The sequence below is a fragment of the Epithele typhae genome (genome assembly GCF_022376455.1).
Source record: "Epithele typhae strain CBS 203.58 chromosome Unknown BXZ73scaffold_8, whole genome shotgun sequence".
In the NCBI taxonomy this organism is placed as follows: domain Eukaryota; kingdom Fungi; phylum Basidiomycota; class Agaricomycetes; order Polyporales; family Epitheliaceae; genus Epithele; species Epithele typhae.
In genome coordinates this window covers 85060-102770 of record NW_025954199.1, presented here as the reverse complement: position 1 = coordinate 102770, position 17711 = coordinate 85060, and the positions used below count along the sequence as shown (strand labels likewise).

The following is a 17711-nucleotide window of genomic DNA, read 5'->3' as shown; positions in this document are numbered from 1 at the left end:
ATCGTGAAATAATAGATTTAGCTAGGATGGCTCCTCACAAACCTATGTGTGAAGTGTCGTGCTCCCCCAGCGCAAGCTGCGTCCGATCTTGAGTATGCAGCGCCGGGTGACCGCATCTGTGACGAACACTTGAGTCAGTGGATGACGTTCCGTAAGGAAATGCGGAGCTACGGACGCTCCGTAGTTCTCTAGACCGCTCGAAAGGGCAGTTCCGCCGAGATGTCAACGAGAAAGTGATACCCGAGGATCTCACTGTGGCTGCTGGAACAACAAGCGCCCAAAAGTCTGTGGAGGGGTCGGCACCCTGTACTAGTGTAGTTGCTTGCCGCGTGACATGTAAACTATGCTGGTTTGGGGGGCGGCTAAGCGACATAATCACCCGCCTCCTCCCTCGCAGAGCAAACAAGCGTCCCGAAAAGTTGTATAGGCCTCCTCAAGGCCTATTACGGACGGGGGGTCGTGATGTGGACCATTACTGGCGCTGGAAAATCGACGACTGGGCCTCAACGGACATCCATGGGGTCTGGCTGAGGTCTCCGCGCGGTGGAGGCATTCCGTTGACGCCGGCTCGACGCCAGAGATCCCTTTCGTCGCTTAGCCTCGGTTAAAGCTCCGGAATTGCATTTACGGGTCTAGTAAGAGCGATCTGGCTTATGGACCGTCATCTATGTCCTCCGCTCCCCCAAAAATTGCGGAAGTGCGGAGAGAAACAATCAAAACGTGTCTGTCGAGTTTGGAAATTCTCCGTTGAGGTGGCCGACGCGAACGCGTCGAACCATCCGGGAGTGCTAGTACGTGAGCAAAATGGTTGTCGAGGGAATCGAACACTGGGCGTCAATCGCCACTCCACAAGCAGGCGACGACGCATTCCGCCGTCCTCCTGCCGGATCTGCAGCTATTCTATCACCCACCATCTCGGATCACCTGGGCATTATCAATTTGTGAGTAGGATAGCCTTTCAGGGAGCGTGTTGCTCAAAATACCTTCAGACTGCCACCACGGACTCCATAGTCGCTCCATCCCCTGCAAGTTTAACTATGTCTCTGCCACTGGCAACGGGGGCACGAAGGGCAAGAAGCGGTCAGTGGTGAGTCTGTCCTTCACTCCTTGCGTGTCCCGCCTCTCTCAGACGGCGTTGCTGTGGATATCGGGTAGTCCGTCATCAACTCCGAGGATGAAGAAGATGCCGCGGAGGACAGCAAGTCCAAATCCAAATCCAAAGCGTCTCCCAAGGGCAAAGCGAAGGCGAGCTCGAGGCTAAAGCGGCGTGTCGTGAGCAGATCGGAGGTGCGCCGCGTCAGGACCCGCAGGATCCGGTCGCCGTGCTCACGTTTTGGTAGGACCTTCTGAACCACCCCCGCGAAGCGACAGAAGACCGCATCACCGGAGCCCATCCTCGCAACAGGAAATGAAGATGTAGCCACGGCTGAGCGCTGAACGTTGAACCTCCTGAGACGCTAAGTCGGCACGGGCACCGGCGCGCAAAGACAAGGACGACTTGGTGCGTGCTTCGTAGCGTTCTCTTCTGCTTGTGCGCGCACGCTCATCGGAGACGCGGACATGCGGGCCAGCGATTCGGAGATGTCGGTGCTGGAGGACGAGCCAGAGCCTGTCCGCAAGCACAAGAAGAAGAGCGACGGCGAGGTGCGTTCGGGCGCATATGGGTCCCTTATTGCTTCCGGACAGCGTCGTTCGAAGGCGGCGAAGGGTCGTGCATACGCTCGGCTATGACCAGGAACGCCGAGGCTGGCTGGTGCGGTGCGCAGGCCAAGAAGGCAACAAAGGACACGAAACGGAAAGAGCCTGCGAAGTCGGGGTTATCGAAGGACGAGGAGACGATCAAGTGGTCTCTTGTGGCTGGGACTCGCGCTGACGGTGTGTATAGTTGTTCGTCGTTGCGTGTGGTGTGCGTAAGGTCTGGTCGAAGGAGCTCAAGGGCCTCGACAAGCCGTCGGAGCAGATCCGTCATCTCCGCAAGATGCTCATGGACCTGGGCATGAAAGGCCGGATGAGTCTGGAGCAGGCGAAGGCCATCCGACAGAAGAGGGAATTCCAGCAAGAGCTTAGTGCGTCCCTCTTTGATTGCTCGAAGACTGTAATGCTGACAGTCGCTGCAGAGGATGTGAAGGCAGACGAGGAAGATGATGACAACCTATGGTCAGATGTGGACGTGAAGCGTCAGCCTCGGCTGGCCATAACGCAAAGTATCAATGCATTCCTCGGCGACGTGGAAGAAGGCGACTAGCTGTGCGTAAAGTGCACCCAGTGATTACTCGCTGCCATTCAAGTCACTGCACACCCCCAGTCTCCTCGCCAACCATCATTGTGCGCATTCGCAGGCATTAATTCCTCCACGGCCGCATAGCGTGCCATCTTCACGTGGATGTCGCATGACAGTCGCTTGGGCTGGAGGAGAATTATTGTATTTTTGCAAGTTCAAACCGAAATGCCGCAATAATTGATTAGCTAGCTGCATATGTGCCGTCTTCCCCTCCCTTCAGAGTACCTGTGACCTTTGTGGCCTGCACACTTCTCGTCTGGTCAACGCTGCGGCTTCTTCGCAGTGCTCTTCCCTCGAAGCAGCTTGGCTCGGTGCTTTCGGCAAGCTTTTGGGTCATATTCGAACGTTCGCAGGCGTGACCGTTACAGTGTTACTAGTAACTATCTGCTAGGGTGCCGGTCTCAGCGGCAAGAACCATCCGTCTTGTCCTCGTCAATGAAACCTCCGCGCGCAGATCGCATGACCCCGGGGTTTGCCCCATTGCGTGGTCAAACGTCACTGTCTCCCCAGTTGAGGCGTTCGACCCCTTGATCTCCGACAGCTTCGCGCGGACTCCGGGACGACCGCTTCTCCAATGTCGGGCATGATGTCGACATTTCGCATGCATCGTCGTCGAGAAAGCGGATAGAACGAGACATGAGGCGCTTTTAAGAGGCAATGGCATGGACCTGTGTGGTGAAACGCTGCTTGGACGGTCACCCGACGGCCAGGGTCTGGCAGAGGAGAGTTTGAGGGGAGCTCACCAGAGCGGCCGGGCGCACTTGGCATGGCATGAGGTATGTACGTGCTCCAGAACGGACCACGGCCAATAGCGAGCGGACTGCCGAGACCTCTAGGCCCAGAAGCGAGCCTTTCGCCGTCTCTTCGCCCGCTACGCCCGCGCGCAGCCGTGAATCAGAGCTCGAAGGTCGCCTGGGGGCCCCAGTGGCAAGCCTTCGTGCGTGCGCCAGCGTGCAGGGCAGGAAGAGCGATCGAAGTACGTACGCGCAAAAAAAGACCGTGAACCTCCTCTTCTCTCGACACGGCGTTCCGATCCTAAATCACCGTCGCCCATACGAGGTCATTGACATGGACGCCGGGTGCGTAGGACTTCCTGGCTTGACTCGCGCATTGCTGCCCTGGGCTCCCTCGCACGGGCCGCACGTCGCGCTCCGCATAACGTCAACGCAAGTTGCGCGGTGCGCGCGAGGCATGCAGGCGGAGAGCATAGAAGACGAACTGGCTCCGATCGATGGTGGGGATAGGGCGTGGCTGCAGGGAGAACGTTGAGTATGTGGGCAGACAACTTGAACGGACCTTCCGGAGCCACGATGGAAGTCGGGTGATGTTGCAGTAGTACCAGGATTCAGGATGGGGGGAGCAGCTCTGGAGAGGGGGCCCGGAGTTACCATAATCGGAGAGTGAGGGAAACCGGAGCGGCTGCAGCGAGCAGGCAAGGTGACTGGGACGCCTCTCGCTTCAGATGACAGACCCCATCCTCGTCGAGCTGCCGTCCCGTGTCGAGCCACCATTCCTTCACAAGTTTTCACTGTCAGATACCCTCAAGAGGAGCCAGTCGTACCCGAGAGGAGCCCCAAGAGGAGCCAGCCGTACCCGAGAGGAGCCAGCCGTATCACCGCGAGTGCGCGACTTACCGTAATTCTAGATGACGGAAAAAAGGTGCGCTGCTCAGCTCGAAATTTCGACATGGGGACTCTGGACCGGAAGGTAATAATCCACCTATACTTCGATCTCCAAAGGATCACCATCCGTTGACCGAGGGAGCTGTATGCGGGGTCGTCTGTCAAACCAAAGGAGCGGTGCGTGTCAACGGCCCCGCTCTGCGTCCTCCTCTTCTCGACGGCGAGCCGCGACAATGTCATCGATGCGCCTCGCTGCATTCTACAACGGCTGTAATTCGACACACCTGGCATTGAACTTTGGGTCATCGTTCGTTTTTTCTTTCGGTGTGCTCTGTGCTTTCGAAGGGAAGAACTCGTCGCGGAACGATTGGAGGTATTCGACAGAGACGACACGTCAGCTAAGTAGTTCGCACATTCAAACCATCGCGCTCTACTTCTCTGCCCATTCCCTTCCAGTGACGTATCACCAGACATGGGGAGATCGGAGGTATCGAATAAACATTTAGGGAAAATCGATATGACACGTACCTCCACCAGTGTCTTCCACCACAGTGCATTAGTATGTAGTGGTCGGACGCGCATGTGTTCACGTTGCCAGCAACAGCGGCGACGAGCGACGGATGAGCGAAGGCAACTGATTGACATGAATTAGTTTCGAGTGGGAAGACGCACCCCACTGTCCCCTGAAAATGCATGAGTGAGTCATCGAGTCTTGTTGCTGTCTGCTGTGGTCTCATACGGCCACTCATTAGTGTGTGACGCGTTGTCCGAGACACCGTCTCGCGCGTGTCGTCTCGCTCGGCGTCGCCGACTGCAATGAAGACGTTACTGCGGTAAAGACAACAGGAACGAGTTCGTTTGCTGGACGTCGGCCAACCGGCGTCGCGAGGCTCGAGTCGGGGTCCGTGCGATGTCAGCGAATTTTGGGCACTCTGTTCACCCGGCACTACTCCTTTGGTAATCGGTCCCTTGCAAGTAGGCGACCTCGGGACGACGAGATGGTGCGGGGAGACTGAGACGAGACTGAATTTGTATCGCAGGTACTCGTGGGGGGAGAACAAGCCCGGGCGAGTGTTGCCCCGGCTCGGGCCCACGATGACGTCGGGTCTTATGAACATCCAGTTAGCGACAAATACCATCTGTATTTAAACCGGCTTACCACGCTTCACGCACGCGCGTGGCCCTCGTTTGACACTGTTTATAGGGGTTCGGACAAACGCGAATCCAGTCCCTCTCATGAAAATTATGAGATTTCAGATGCAGCCAGGATCTATAGCTTCTCACACCCATGCATGAAGTTCCACGTGCCCCAGACGCAAGCTGCGTCTGAGCTCGAGGATGTACTCATCTCACTGAGGACGGTGAGGCAGTGCGCGCGGGGAAAATTGTCCGAACGCTTCACTCTTTCAACAACTATACACGCACATGTCCTTCGATCGCCCCCAGCCCTTGCAGATGTGCGGAGAGAAACAATTCAACCAGGTTAGTCAAATTTGAAGATTTTCGGTGGAGGGGGCGGACGGGCACATCCTAGCCGGCGCTTGCCCGTCAGAACACTTGTAGAGTATTACATAAGATTGGCTGTATGGGTAATCGACCCCTGGGCGTCTATAGCCACTCCACCAGACGCGTTCTACCGCCGAATCCTCAGCGGTTCTGGCACCCACCACCTCGGATCTTTTAGGTATTAGTGACTTGTGAACATACTGTGTCAGAAATCGTGTTGCTCAAAGTACCTTGAGACAGCCACCACGGACTCCATAGCCGCACCAACCCCTGCAAGTTTGACTATGTCTCATGCAACGGCCCACACGACGGCTTCAGGTATGTGTCTCAAGCGTCACCGTCTCTCAAGGGCGAAATTCATGCTTTCTCTCAGGGTTCTTGCTCCCATCCATCCACTCAGCCCCGCCGTTTTTCACGTACGGCTGCCCACCCTTCCTACTTCACCGCTCACCACTCCTCTCCCACAGACGCCAGCCGAACCCAGCGACACAAAAGACGGCCACACAAGACTGGGAGCGCCTCATCCTCACCTACGCCCGCCACCGGAACCTCTTCGTCCTTCGCGTCGAGGACGCGGACGCGCCCGAGGGCTCGCCCTGGGACGAGATCCTCCGCAACCCGCGCATCAACCGTGCGCCCCCACCTCCCCATCCTCCTCTCTCGCACGTCTCTGACGCACAGGCATTCTCTCCCCGCACCCGCGTCGCGCGCGGACCAGGCCGGATGCGCCCCGCCCACCTCGCCGCGATCCTCGCCGACATGGTCGCCGCCGGCCAGGCGATCTACGACCCGCCCGGGCAGACGCACGCCGCGCTCCTCTGCTGGCGCACGCCCGAGGAGTGGGCCCAGATCCTCCACGACTGGGTGCGTCCAAAGTCTCCCCTCCTCCCCTTCCTCTTCCCCCTCCCCTTCCCCCTTCCTGGCCGCCTTTCCGCCCCTGGCCCCGCCCCAGCCCCGGACGAATCTGACGCCCACGCCCGCGCACCGCACAGGCGACCGCGACCGGCCACCTGAACACGATCATGACCCTCTTCGAGATCGTCGAGCCCGAGGTGCCCTCCGCGCTCGCCGGGCTCCCGCTCCCGCTCCTCCACCGCGCGATCGCCGTGCTCGCGCGCGCCGGCCGCGCGCAGACGATCGCCGCCGCCGACGGGGAGGGCGTCCGCTTTCTCCAGGGCGCGCCGGGGCGTTGAGGTGTTCTGGTTGGCACGGACGGTGTTAGTGGGAGTGGTAGTTCCGTGCATGTACATGTACTGGGTGTTGTACGATGCCGTTGTGCGTAACGCGAGGCCGTGGGGCTCTGTATCGGGATAGTGTGGACCCGCTGGGTCGCCGCGATATCCGAACTGTGGCCGATCGCGGGGACCGGGGACGACGACGATCGCCGTTGAGACACAGTCGAGGCGGCGCGCGGGCCGCCTGGCCACGCTCGAGTGGATCGTACGGCACGCACCGGTGCGGCGTACGGGCCCATCCACGGGTACTTCGGACATGGTGTCGTTGCTCCTCGGGGTTCGGTAACGACTGCAGGTCTAGATGGTTCCCGATTAGATTCTAGATTACACGGGGTCCGGTTGTCTAGCGTCTTGTACACCTTGTATGACGGACATATCGATGGTAGAATGCTCCTTCTGTTGTCTTTGTATGTGTGGGGGTATGATACACTTGGGCTGCTCTGATGTACATCGGCTGTAGAGTACAGGGTGATAAGATTAATAAATCGAGTAAATAACTGAGCGGAGGGAGGGAGGAGACGGAGACGCGAGGAGGGCAGGACGTATGCGACGAAGCGGTTTGTCGCCGCGCCTGGAGCGCGTCGAGGCGCGCCAGGTGGCGGCGGCGGCGGCGGCGAGGGTAAAGGAAAAAAGAATAGGAAGCCCAGCTCTGGCGCATATGGGTGTATATGAGCACGCAGGGGCACATAGGCGTTGGAGAGGGCCCTGGGCCCGGAAGAGATGCCGAGGTCGTGGGGCGCGGAAAGAGAGGAGAGCGGAAGGAGAAAGTAGACCGCGTCTTGCCCAGTTGTGTTCCAGTCGGGACTGGTATGTGACGTCGCGTATGCCTGCACTTGTAACGTCGGATGTCGGGTCGTCAGAGCGAGAGCGTGCCTTCCAGATAGCTCGCGATCGTCCGCTCGGGACTGCGTAGCGGGACCGGGGCAACGGGAACCTCGACGTCTTGCTTGGTTTCGTGATCGATCTCCATGCCCAAGTCCGCGGGGGATGACGAGTGCGAACGCTTGACCGCCCGTTCTTGAGAGTCTTCTTCTGTCACCTCCGCCGACCGTTTGCGCTTGCGCTGCTCGAGCGCGCGCGAGCAGTCCGAGCAGTCCGAGCAGTAGCTCGATGTGGAGAGCGCCGGGGAGGGAAGACGGTATAGCGACGGCGACAGGACGCGCGGCTCGACTCCGCGGGGGGAACGCGAGCGTGACAGGCTGGGGGGAATGTCGAGGTCCTTGGGAACTGTGAGTGGAACGGCATTGGTCGACGCCGAGGCGACGAGCTCGGAGAACGACGGGAGGTGAAGAGGGAACTTTGGAGAGCCGCTGCTGCTGTTGCTGCCCTCGGATGGCGTGTCCGGGGGTGTCTGCGGCGCCGACCTGTGTGCCCACGCGAGTCAGCCATCGCAGCTCCATGCGACCTAGCGACCGCAAGGCGACTCACAGCTTCTCGAGCTTCTCCTGGAGCTCCTTCAGCTTGCCCTCCATCTCGTCGCGCTCCTTCTTCATCGCGAGCCCGTAGTCGCGTGCGAGACGTGCGAGTCCGGAGAGCCCGAGGGTCGCTGACGCGTGCACGGCAGCGCGCTTGCGCCAAACGTAGGACGCGGTTCGGAGCGACGCGTTCTCCGCGAGCAGGCGGTCGCACTCGGCGGTGAGAGCGTGTGCGCTCAGTGCTGGTTTCGTGCCGGGGGCGGGGAGGGTGTACTCGAGATGCAGGAGGCGGACGGAAGGAGTGACGTGCTGACGAAGGTGGTGGGGAACTAGGGCAGCGTCGACGTTCTCTGTTATATGGGTGGCAGAGGGAGGACGCGTACGTGGTCGGCGATCGGGCAGAGCGGGGAAGGCGGGGTCGGGATGAGCGAGCGGGCGGGCGAGAGGGGAGGGATGTTCCGGCTTACCAATCGAGTATGTTTGCTTGCATGTTGGACAGAGATGGCTGCTGGTGTAAGGCGTGGTGGAGCGAATGAGCCGGGTTATGCATTCGTGACAGAAGACATGCCCTGAGAGAGATGATTACATGAGCGATGGGTGGAAGGTGGACAAGCAGGTGACGCGTACCGCAAGGGAGGGCGGCCGGGTTCTTGAGAGCGCTGAGGCAGATGATGCACGTCGGCATGTAGAAGGTGCGGGATCCCTAAAGGACGGGTGCGAGGTGTGGGTGTGGGGCGCTGAGCGGAATAGACAGGATGTGTGTGGAAGAGCTTAAGCGGGCGGCGCGGCGTCGATTTATACGCCGCGGACTGAGACGATGGACAGGGCTCCGAGTTCTGGCGGGAGTCGTAACGGAGGCCATCCAGACCGGACGACGGGAGTATCATGGCGCCTGCGCAGGCGTGGACTCAGTGGGCTGATGACAGCGGACGTATGAGTAGACTCGCCTGGACTCACCAGCCACGCGCGCCCACCGTGTCCGCCTACCGCCGCCCCGGTGAGCGTTGTGACTCTGCACTGGGGCGGTGAGTAAGGCCCGCCATATGTTTTCCAGGTCATCCTGCTTGAAGATGACATGGCAATCCCGCCCGCAGAAGATCCGAGCCTGCGTTCTGGCGGCGGAGTGAGTAAGAATGAGTAAGCGCGCGGAGGAAGTCTGGGCCCGACGGACGGCGACCGGGCGCCTTCCGGATACACCGCCTCCGAGCCGGACTTCTGGCCGCGCGCGGCCGAGGCCCGCCCTGCTCGGACTCCAACGGAACGGTTTTCCGTCCGCCTCGACTGCAAATCCTCTCCCATACACATCCGCAGTCATTGCATATCGACCCCGCCCGGACACACCACTCAGCTCAGTGGCCGCAAGTCACAACGTTTGACTCTGTTTTGCGGTGCACTCCCAAGGCCCAGTGTCACCTCTCCCACACAGCGCACTTCTCGCGCTGGCACTACTCATGTCCGCGATCTCGCAGGGTCACTCTCCCGCAGGCGGCGCTCCATGAGCCCAAGTGTTGAATAGACGAATCCCTTGTTGCCGGCAAGACAAGCTTCCACGCGGTCTTCGATTCCGGGGTCCACGCGTCAATCAAGGGATTTGTACTTCTCCTCCGTCCTTTCTTCCGGAACTCCGTAGTTTGGAGCCTGATTCACGTCCTCTGCGCTCTCCCTCAGCTTCAATGCGCTTCGCTCGTCGCCGAAATCCACCCGCTAGTGCCCTTTGGGGCTCTCGGCCGCTTGAGTGGGCTCTGTGAACTCGCGGCAAGCTAGGGCCGGGTCCAGTCTGGGCGTAGTACGAATCTTCACACAAAGGACATGTCTTTCCATTTGTATACTCGGCGAATCAGAACCTCATGGCGAGTACACCTGGGACGTAGCATTTTGCGCCGCCACTAGTGCCAAAGCCGTGGTCCGCGTCGATGGTCGGCGCTGCCTCGCGGCACACTCAATCAATCAGCATCAGAGGTGAGATCCCATGTTGCTTTTCTTGCCTTGTCCCCGGTGCCACCCACCGCTCAATTCACTACTCACGGCGCCTCCAGTGGGGGCGCCGTGACCCTCCGGCCACAGCCTGGAATTCTCAGGCCTCCTGGATTGCCTAGGATAAACTGCTCTCACAGTGCAGTTACTTTCCTGCATGGCTTGCAAGTCCCTTTGTCCAGGTCTCCCCGCTCGCCTGGTCTTATAGCTTGGAGGATCAAACTTGGAATGTACGCGTTGTGCCCCGCATCGCTGGCTACGATGTACTCTGAGCATCACATCCAACCGCATGCGCCCCATCTTCAGAGGGTAGCGACCCATCAACCATACCCATACGCACCCATTCCCGATGCCTCCACACAATTCTTCGTCCCTGTGCTAGGACCGATGGTATCGAGGTCAGTATGGTTTCCTTTGCCTTGTCTGGGCCCGCGCTCACTCGTCAACTGAACAGTCAGTCGGAAGAACGCTCGTTTTCAGCACCTGCACTCAGCCCTCTGTTCAGCGACCCATTCCTGTGGCATCCTGCCTCATTCTCTCTCCGTGATGTTCCTACGCCCATCTTCCCGTCCGCATCCATCCCTCAGTATTCAACTATCCCGAACCATCTCCCCAATCATGTCTCATTCCCTCACAATGCGATGCACGCGGGGGCGGCCGCGGTCGGGACTTTCTCCGCACAGATCGCTCCCACACAGCAACCACCCCCACCTAAATCGACCCCTCGCCGCCAACCACCCCCGCTCGCGCTTCGCTACCACCCGAGCGTCCGATCCCGTCTTACGCGCCGCGGCCCACCGCGGCCCACCGTCACCACCTCCTCCTCCCCACTGTCCACGACCGCCCCGCGCAGGACCAGCCGCCCCGGGCCCGCCCATCGCTGCCCCGAGTGCGCGAAGGAGTTCAACCGCGGCCAAGACGTCGCGCGGCACGTCAGGGAGGTGCACAACCGCATCCCGGGCGCCTGGGCGTGCTGCGGGCTCCCCGTCGACTTCGCGGCCCGGACGCACTCGCGCACGTACAACGGCGTGGAGGTGGCAGGCGGGTGCGGGCTGGACTGCTCGCGCAAGGCCGCGCTCGCGCGGCACCTGCAGCGCAGCGCGGGGTGCGTGGGGGACGTGCGGGGGTGGTGGCTCATTGGGAACCAGGTCGGGGCGCGGTGAGGGCGAGGAGGGGGCGGGAACGGGTGTCTCTGCGTGCACGGGTCCAGGGCGCGAGCGTCGGAGGTCGTGGGGCTTGTTCTTGGGGCGCGAGCGCTCGGTCGTGCATGTCACGTCGTAGTCCCGCGAACACAAATCTCAGTAACAACGCATTCCCGCCTGCGCAGTGGCACACTATGCTTTGCTCTTTCCAGAGAGCATGCGATGCGAGCCACCACCAGACTGCTAGGGCCCAGCTGCAGCTCGCGGCGGATCCGGCCACGCGCGTCTGGATTCTACGCACATGGCAGGCTTCTTCAAAGATCACTGTTCTCCGGAAGATTGGCGCTCTCCGAGCGCACCATCGGAGCGCACCAGATGGAGCGGCCTCGAGGTATCGTCCTGTTATGGCTTGTGCCACTGCTTCAGGTACCCCAGGGGGTCAATAACCGTGGTCCGGCGTTGTGTGCGCGATCGGAGAATGACAGTCCTTCGGATTCGAAGTATCCCTAGCGCGCTCGTCGTTCAATTAATTGCAGCTCTGCAGAGAAGAAAGAGTCATGCGAGCGCCGCAAGCGAGTGGCCTGCAGAAGCGTCGTGTCCTGGAGTTTTGGACAGGCTGGGCAGTGGGGACCCGCTCCGCAACGTGTACCGAACACGGAGGCCAGACAGGAGGCACCATGTGTGGCGAGAAATTCGGGCACTGGGTGACAAAGGTACCTGGAGGATGAGACATGGCGTCGGACACAACGCGCCTGTCCTGGGGAGTTTCCAAGGCTGTACGAACAGGGCTGCGGGCATATACGTTTCTTTGTGGCGGGGCGTACGAAGGTCCTCGGGCTCGGGCGCCGCGGAATCGAGACCGGCCGGAAGCAGGCTGAGGGATCATCAGCGCGCAAGAGCAAGAACGCTGAGATTTTCTCCGGTACGACAAACGGGTAAGCCATGAACTTTTCGTGACGAATCCGGGATCTGAAAAGTACGTAGGGCGCGCAAGACCGCCGTGTTGTGAGCGGCCACCATCCTCCCTTGTCCGGAGATGCTACAGCATGCCGTTCCTCAGCGATCGGCGGAATTGATCACGCGCCATACAGCTTCCAGACGAAACGTGGCCGGGGGGGGAGGTTGGTATACGCCGTGCCCGTGATCTTGACATCGGCTTTGAGAAGATGCTCCGATCGTCAGACAGCCCCGATACCTGGTTGAGCACAAAGGAATCGCGCGACGAACACGCTGCAGGTGCAAGCGCTGGCGCCTGGGCGCCCAGCACGGCGTCTACAGTGGTTTCGTCATCACCTGGCAATTTTCAATTCCGGCCAACTCCGCTGGCACGTCTCTCTCGAGCTCCCCGACGACCACGTCCCTCGTCCCAAATATCGCCGACCATACCACTCGTATTCCGTCATGCTCCAACAGCGTAACTTATGCTTTGAGGGCTCCGATAAATCGTTGTCATACTCGGAAGCCGCCAGAGCCGGCTGAACAGTGTCTGCACACTCCGAGAAACCTTCGGTTGCCCACAGCAGCTCAACCGACCCTCTTACTGTAGCCGTCATTGTGAGTGAACTCGTCTCTAAATCCCCTGTTCAACTGGCTCAAGTCCCACCGTCCGTCAGCGGTCGAGGGCTCCCGCCCTGTGTCCATCGACCGGGCACATTTCAGATTCCGCGAACGCGCTTTTCAGCCCTCGTGCTCCGCTTGGTCTCGGGGCGTGCGCGTGGATCTGGCAGGACCCCAGGCAGCGCACGCGTTCATTGCGTCGCCGCCGGCCCCCCTTCCTCGCCCAGAAACCTGCCTCATGGTGTCAAGTTACCCCGAATCGGACTACATCGTAGAGGCTGGCGTGCTCTTCCATCTTCCAGTGGCGCGAACATGATTGAAAAGCTGCTTTGTCTATGCGGATCCTGGCCAGGCCTTATAATGTCGGGAGTTCGTGAGCTCTGCTCTAGCGTCTTGCACTACGAACACTCCCCACCACCCTCCTCGTTCCAACAGACATGAACCCCTCGTTCCACACCACCGATCAGATGCACGAAGGGCTGCCCTTCTACTCTGAAAACTATCTCGAGCTTCAGGACTGCTTGTGAGCCCGATTGTACCATCAGCACGCGCATCCACTGATCGCTCATCACTCCGCAGCTTGGCGAACGGTCAATCTCCCATCCAACAGTATGCCCCAAACGGCCAGTACAACGAATACCACGCGGAACCCGTCCAGGTCCCGGCCCTCGTTCCTGTCCCCGTTCGGCAGTTCCAAGTACCCTTCATCCCTTCCCCACAGACTCTTCACCTGCAGAACCCAGCGCCCCTCCCACTTCCTCCGCTTCAGTACACCCACTATCCCGATGTGGCGGGCTATACGGGATCGATGTACGGGATGGGCCACTTCCCGTACCCATTCTATCCCCTCGAGGCACAACTAGCATCGGCTCCCCATTCGGAGGTCGACGCGCTCTCTGCGATGGCGGCGCTGTCTCTCGAAGCCGCGGCTATGCACACGGCCACCACCACCACCACACCCCCGGCCCCTTCCCCCTCCGCGCCTACATCTGTCGTTCACGAGCAGGCCGGTCACCAGGATGTGACTACCGTCACCGGCCTGCCAAGGATACGCACAAATGCGCACTACCGCTTTCGGAACCTGCACCGTGGACAGCTCTCCTCGCACGGCTCGTCCTCCATGCCACCGCACTCCCCGTCTCCCTCGTCGTCGTCATCGTCCTTCCCATCGTCCCCGTCCTCGTACGCATCGTCCCAGCCACCCTCCACTCCATCCTCTCTCTCGGCACACTTTGCCTCCTCACCCCCACCCCCATCCCCGTCGACCTCCGCGCGCCCAGGCGCGCGCGTCCCCTGCCCACACGACCCCGCCTGCCCCGCCCGCTTCTCCCGCCCGCAAGACGCGTGGCGGCACGTCGAGTCCGTCCACCTTCGCACGCCCGAGGACTGGCTCTGCTGCGGCCTGCCCGTCGCGCTCCGCGCGTGCGCGCCCGGCGAGCCCGCGGCCGAGTACAACGGTCTGGCCGTCGCCGGCGGCTGCGGCGCGGAGCACTCGCGCGTCGACGCGCTCCGACGCCACCTCGACGAGAACCGCGGCCGGTGCGTGGGCGACCCCGCGGGGCGGTGGATGGTCGGGGTCCAGCGCAGGCCGGAGCTCGCGGAGGCGCGGCGGGCGTACATGGTGCGGGCGCGCGCGGCGGGGCACGTGCGCGAGGCGAAGAAGGAGCGGCGGGGCGCGGGGCGGCGCCGGCAGTGAGTGGAGGCCGCGGGCGGTGTGCCTCATTGTAGTATTGGATCCATTGTTCTCAGTCCCGTGCTCTGAAGTAGGTGCAAAGTGCTGCCCAGTATGTATTCCTGTTGTAATCTCTCCAGATTCGTGAATGTAGCCGTGTCCCCCCACTCCCACCTACCGGCGTGGTTAGAACATAACCCACCGTGTGTACATCGCCTGCCAGCTACTGCGCGCTTATGATCGGCGCTCAAGGCCCCCCTAATAGTGCACATTAAGTGGCGGGGAATCGGCGCCAAACATCCTTTGTCAGTGCGTTGGACGACCGACCCGCAGGCGTCTAGTGCCACATCCTTGAGCTTGGAGCTTGAAGCTTGAGAGCCGAGATGCATGATGGGCATCGGGCGCGATGGCCCAGATCCTTGGCGTAAGAAGGCTCCATAACCACGGATCCTGTGCCACACGGCCACGAGAGGGCTGCATCTGCGCCCGCCGACGCATCGGACACTGCTGGGCGACTCGGCTCGAGCATGTGCGCGGAAACCCCCCGACACTTGGGACGCGCTCGAGTCGGGCTTGCCCGAGTCTCCCAACGTGGACATGAATGGCGGAAACAGAGAATTGTCGAGGCACAGCCTAGCGACGAAGGCGAAAGCTGGGGAATGGACAGACGGACAAAGCGATCCCAGAGTGTTCCCGAGGCTGTACGGACATATACTGGCGAGACACAGGGCGGTGTGTACGATTGGTCTCGGCGGCCTGACTGGAGGCTCTCTGGAGGGAGGAGATCAGGGCCGTGTTCCTCCGAAGGAACGAAGTGGCATGCCCCGATTGGCCACAACTTCTCAAGACTGGGAACCGTAGATTGTTTCCGGAAGATCCGGAAGAGGGGGGACGAGCAAGTTGCAAACCGCTGGGTGAGAAATCACCCCCCTTTGTCCAGGGGGGTCTGCGGTCTTGCATGAGCAATTAAGCCGTAGCTCTATAGATCCGTCCTTTGTCGCCACGTTGCATCCGCACCGCACCAGGTGGATGCAAGGAGCGAGAAGGTTGGTACTATGCGCCGACTCTGGTGTCCGCGGCAATCTGGTCGTCTACAGTCCACCCTACGGGTTATATGACCATGCCCTCTAGAACACTGGTATAACATGGAGATGGGACGGGGCCGTCAGCAAGGAGTGGCCAGATACTCGACGTCACCTGGCAGTGTCACGTGGCGGAGTAGTTTCGTCATCAATTTTCCGATACTGCCGGGGCCCGGGGAGTCCTCAGCTTGCCTCTCTCATTCCACGACCACGTATTTGTCCTCAGACCTAGTGTGCCTTGCCACTCCGCGGAAAGCGCCACGACTCTGTGCCCTATAGTGCTTTGAGGGCTACATTCCATGTCTAGCCAGACACACAACTCATCATCAGGTACAACGGTGCCAGCGAACTCCGACTCGCTTTCGGCCGTCCGTAGTAGACTCAGCGAGTAATGGTTCTCTCATCATAGTCGCCAAGGTGAGCCCATTAGTAGCGTCGATGACCATAATATAACAGCTTGGCAGTGCACCGTCTCTTTGCAATCCTGGGCTTTCGTCTCGGAGTCCTCCGGCATGCTGCTCCTCGAGTCGGTCGGACACATTTCAGGCTCCGCGAACGCGCCCAGAAACTTCAGCCCTAGTACTCCGCCAGGGCCTGGGCGCAGGGCGTGCCCGCACTAAATCTGCCAGACAATGCAAGCGTTGGGCACCATCCGTCCGCCGCCCCAGGGCGACCCCCCCTCCGCCCACAGACGACCTCCTGCTTGCACTGCAGCCAAATATTTGAGTGGCATCCAAAAGCCCTTTGTTTTCAGCCCCCATATAATGTCGGGCGTTCATGCCCTCCGCGTTAGTGTCGGGCGTTGCGAATTTTCACCCAGCTGCCCTCCCCGTCCCATCAAGCATGTACTCCCCGATCTACCACGCCCACCAAGTGTACAGCGGGCTGACCGTGTACTCGGAGGACAATCTCGACCTTCAAAACCGCTTGTGAGCGCGATCATGCCCTGAATGTGCCCTCCTCATTGCTCATCACTCGACAGTCTTGCGAATGATCAGCTTCCCACTCAACGCTATCCCCCAGACCACCAGTACAATCAGTGCTATGCGGGACCTTTTCAACCTCCCGGTCCTGGCCCCCTTCCCGTGCGGCATCTCCCAGCCCCCTACATCCCTTACCCGCAGGCTCCTTCTAAGCAGAACCCAACGTTCTTCCTCCAGAGCCCGCCTCAGTACCAGCAGTGTAGCGCGTGGGATGGGGTGCTCCAGCCCTCGTATTCCAACACTCTCCTTGAGACACCCGCGCCCGTTTCCCCCTCAGCGACCCACACGCTCTACTCGATGGCAGCGCTATCCCTCAACTGCGCGGCTCCGCCGATGGACATACCTGCGCGGCCCCCGGCTCCTCCTGTGAGCGCACCCCGCGCGCAGGAGCAACAACAACCGCCGCAGACGCAGCCGAAACAAAAGAGGGTCTACAACACCCCCACAGGCCTGCCTCCGTTGCCCACCTTTGCGCACAACCGCATCAACGCAAGGGATCGCAAGCGCTCTTCCGCCGAGGCTCGGGACCGCGCGCACCCCTACAATCAGCAAGCTCGCCCTTCGCGCCTCTCGTCCTCGTCCTCCCCGTCTTCCACCTCGCCGTGGTCCCCATTTTCGTCGCTGCCGTCTTCCCCGTCCTCGCACGCGCCCTCCCCATCCTCCACCCCCTCGTCCTCGCCCTCGTCCCCTCCGCCGGACGCCAAGCTCCCCTGCCCGCACTCCCCCGCCTGCCCCGCCCGCTTCTCCCGCGCGCAGGAGGCCGCGCGCCACGTCCGCTCCGTCCACCGCCGCGCGCGCCTCGACTGGGCGTGCTGCGGCCTGCCCCTCGCCCTTCGCGCGCCCGCGCCGGGCGAGCGCGCGTACGACTACGCCGGCGTCGCCGTCGCGGGCGGGTGCGGGCGCGAGCACTCGCGCGCGGACGCGTACGCGCGCCACCTCAAGCGCGGGCGGTGCGTCGGGGACGTGCGGGGCGCGTGGATGGTCGGCGCGCGGGGGAAGGCGCGGGCGGCGGCCGGGGTGGGCGAGTAGGTGCGCCTGCGGGGAGTGGGTGGGAGGGCGCGCGCGACTTCCCCTCCGAAGTTTGGGTGGTGCGAGGCGGGTGGTTCGAGCAGTCTACGTGCGGTGGTGTCTAAAAGCAACGGTTCGGTCCTTCGTTCCCCGCACCCGTCCCCATTTGTCATTTTTCCGGTTTCGCGAAACACATGTTTTTCCCCACACTCCCCACCCCCGGACTGGCGGTGG

General features: G+C 61.1%; 6 protein-coding genes across 6 annotated transcripts; 5 read left to right on the top strand and 1 right to left on the bottom strand.

Annotated features, from left to right (window-relative positions):
* Nucleotides 1-1581: 1581 nt before the first annotated feature.
* BXZ73DRAFT_98576 (uncharacterized protein) lies at nucleotides 1582-2245 on the top strand (the record flags this gene model as incomplete). The annotated part of the gene is made up of 3 exons (XM_048027730.1): nucleotides 1582-1644; nucleotides 1886-2066; nucleotides 2118-2245. 3 exons carry the CDS (start codon nucleotides 1582-1584, stop codon nucleotides 2243-2245), a joined length of 372 nt encoding a protein of 123 aa, XP_047880596.1.
* Nucleotides 2246-5693: 3448 nt separating this feature from the next.
* BXZ73DRAFT_88479 (ESCRT-II complex vps25 subunit) lies at nucleotides 5694-6602 on the top strand (the record flags this gene model as incomplete). The annotated part of the gene is made up of 5 exons (XM_048024964.1): nucleotides 5694-5727; nucleotides 5783-5825; nucleotides 5877-6040; nucleotides 6128-6273; nucleotides 6402-6602. 5 exons carry the CDS (start codon nucleotides 5694-5696, stop codon nucleotides 6600-6602), a joined length of 588 nt encoding a protein of 195 aa, XP_047880595.1.
* An 898-nt stretch (nucleotides 6603-7500) lies between these two features.
* On the bottom strand, nucleotides 7501-8744 carry BXZ73DRAFT_98574 (uncharacterized protein; the record flags this gene model as incomplete). Its single annotated transcript, XM_048027729.1, has 4 exons — nucleotides 7501-8008; nucleotides 8073-8409; nucleotides 8527-8628; nucleotides 8687-8744. 4 exons carry the CDS (start codon nucleotides 8742-8744, stop codon nucleotides 7501-7503), a joined length of 1005 nt encoding a protein of 334 aa, XP_047880594.1.
* A 1550-nt stretch (nucleotides 8745-10294) lies between these two features.
* Nucleotides 10295-11196, top strand: BXZ73DRAFT_98573 (uncharacterized protein; the record flags this gene model as incomplete). Its single annotated transcript, XM_048027728.1, has 2 exons — nucleotides 10295-10431; nucleotides 10488-11196. 2 exons carry the CDS (start codon nucleotides 10295-10297, stop codon nucleotides 11194-11196), a joined length of 846 nt encoding a protein of 281 aa, XP_047880593.1.
* A 1973-nt stretch (nucleotides 11197-13169) lies between these two features.
* On the top strand, nucleotides 13170-14428 carry BXZ73DRAFT_75293 (uncharacterized protein; the record flags this gene model as incomplete). Its single annotated transcript, XM_048022189.1, has 2 exons — nucleotides 13170-13255; nucleotides 13312-14428. The coding sequence occupies 2 exons, from the start codon at nucleotides 13170-13172 to the stop codon at nucleotides 14426-14428; spliced, it is 1203 nt and encodes a 400-aa protein (XP_047880592.1).
* Nucleotides 14429-16329: 1901 nt separating this feature from the next.
* BXZ73DRAFT_98571 (uncharacterized protein) lies at nucleotides 16330-17498 on the top strand (the record flags this gene model as incomplete). Its single annotated transcript, XM_048027727.1, has 2 exons — nucleotides 16330-16415; nucleotides 16469-17498. 2 exons carry the CDS (start codon nucleotides 16330-16332, stop codon nucleotides 17496-17498), a joined length of 1116 nt encoding a protein of 371 aa, XP_047880591.1.
* Nucleotides 17499-17711: the final 213 nt, after the last annotated feature.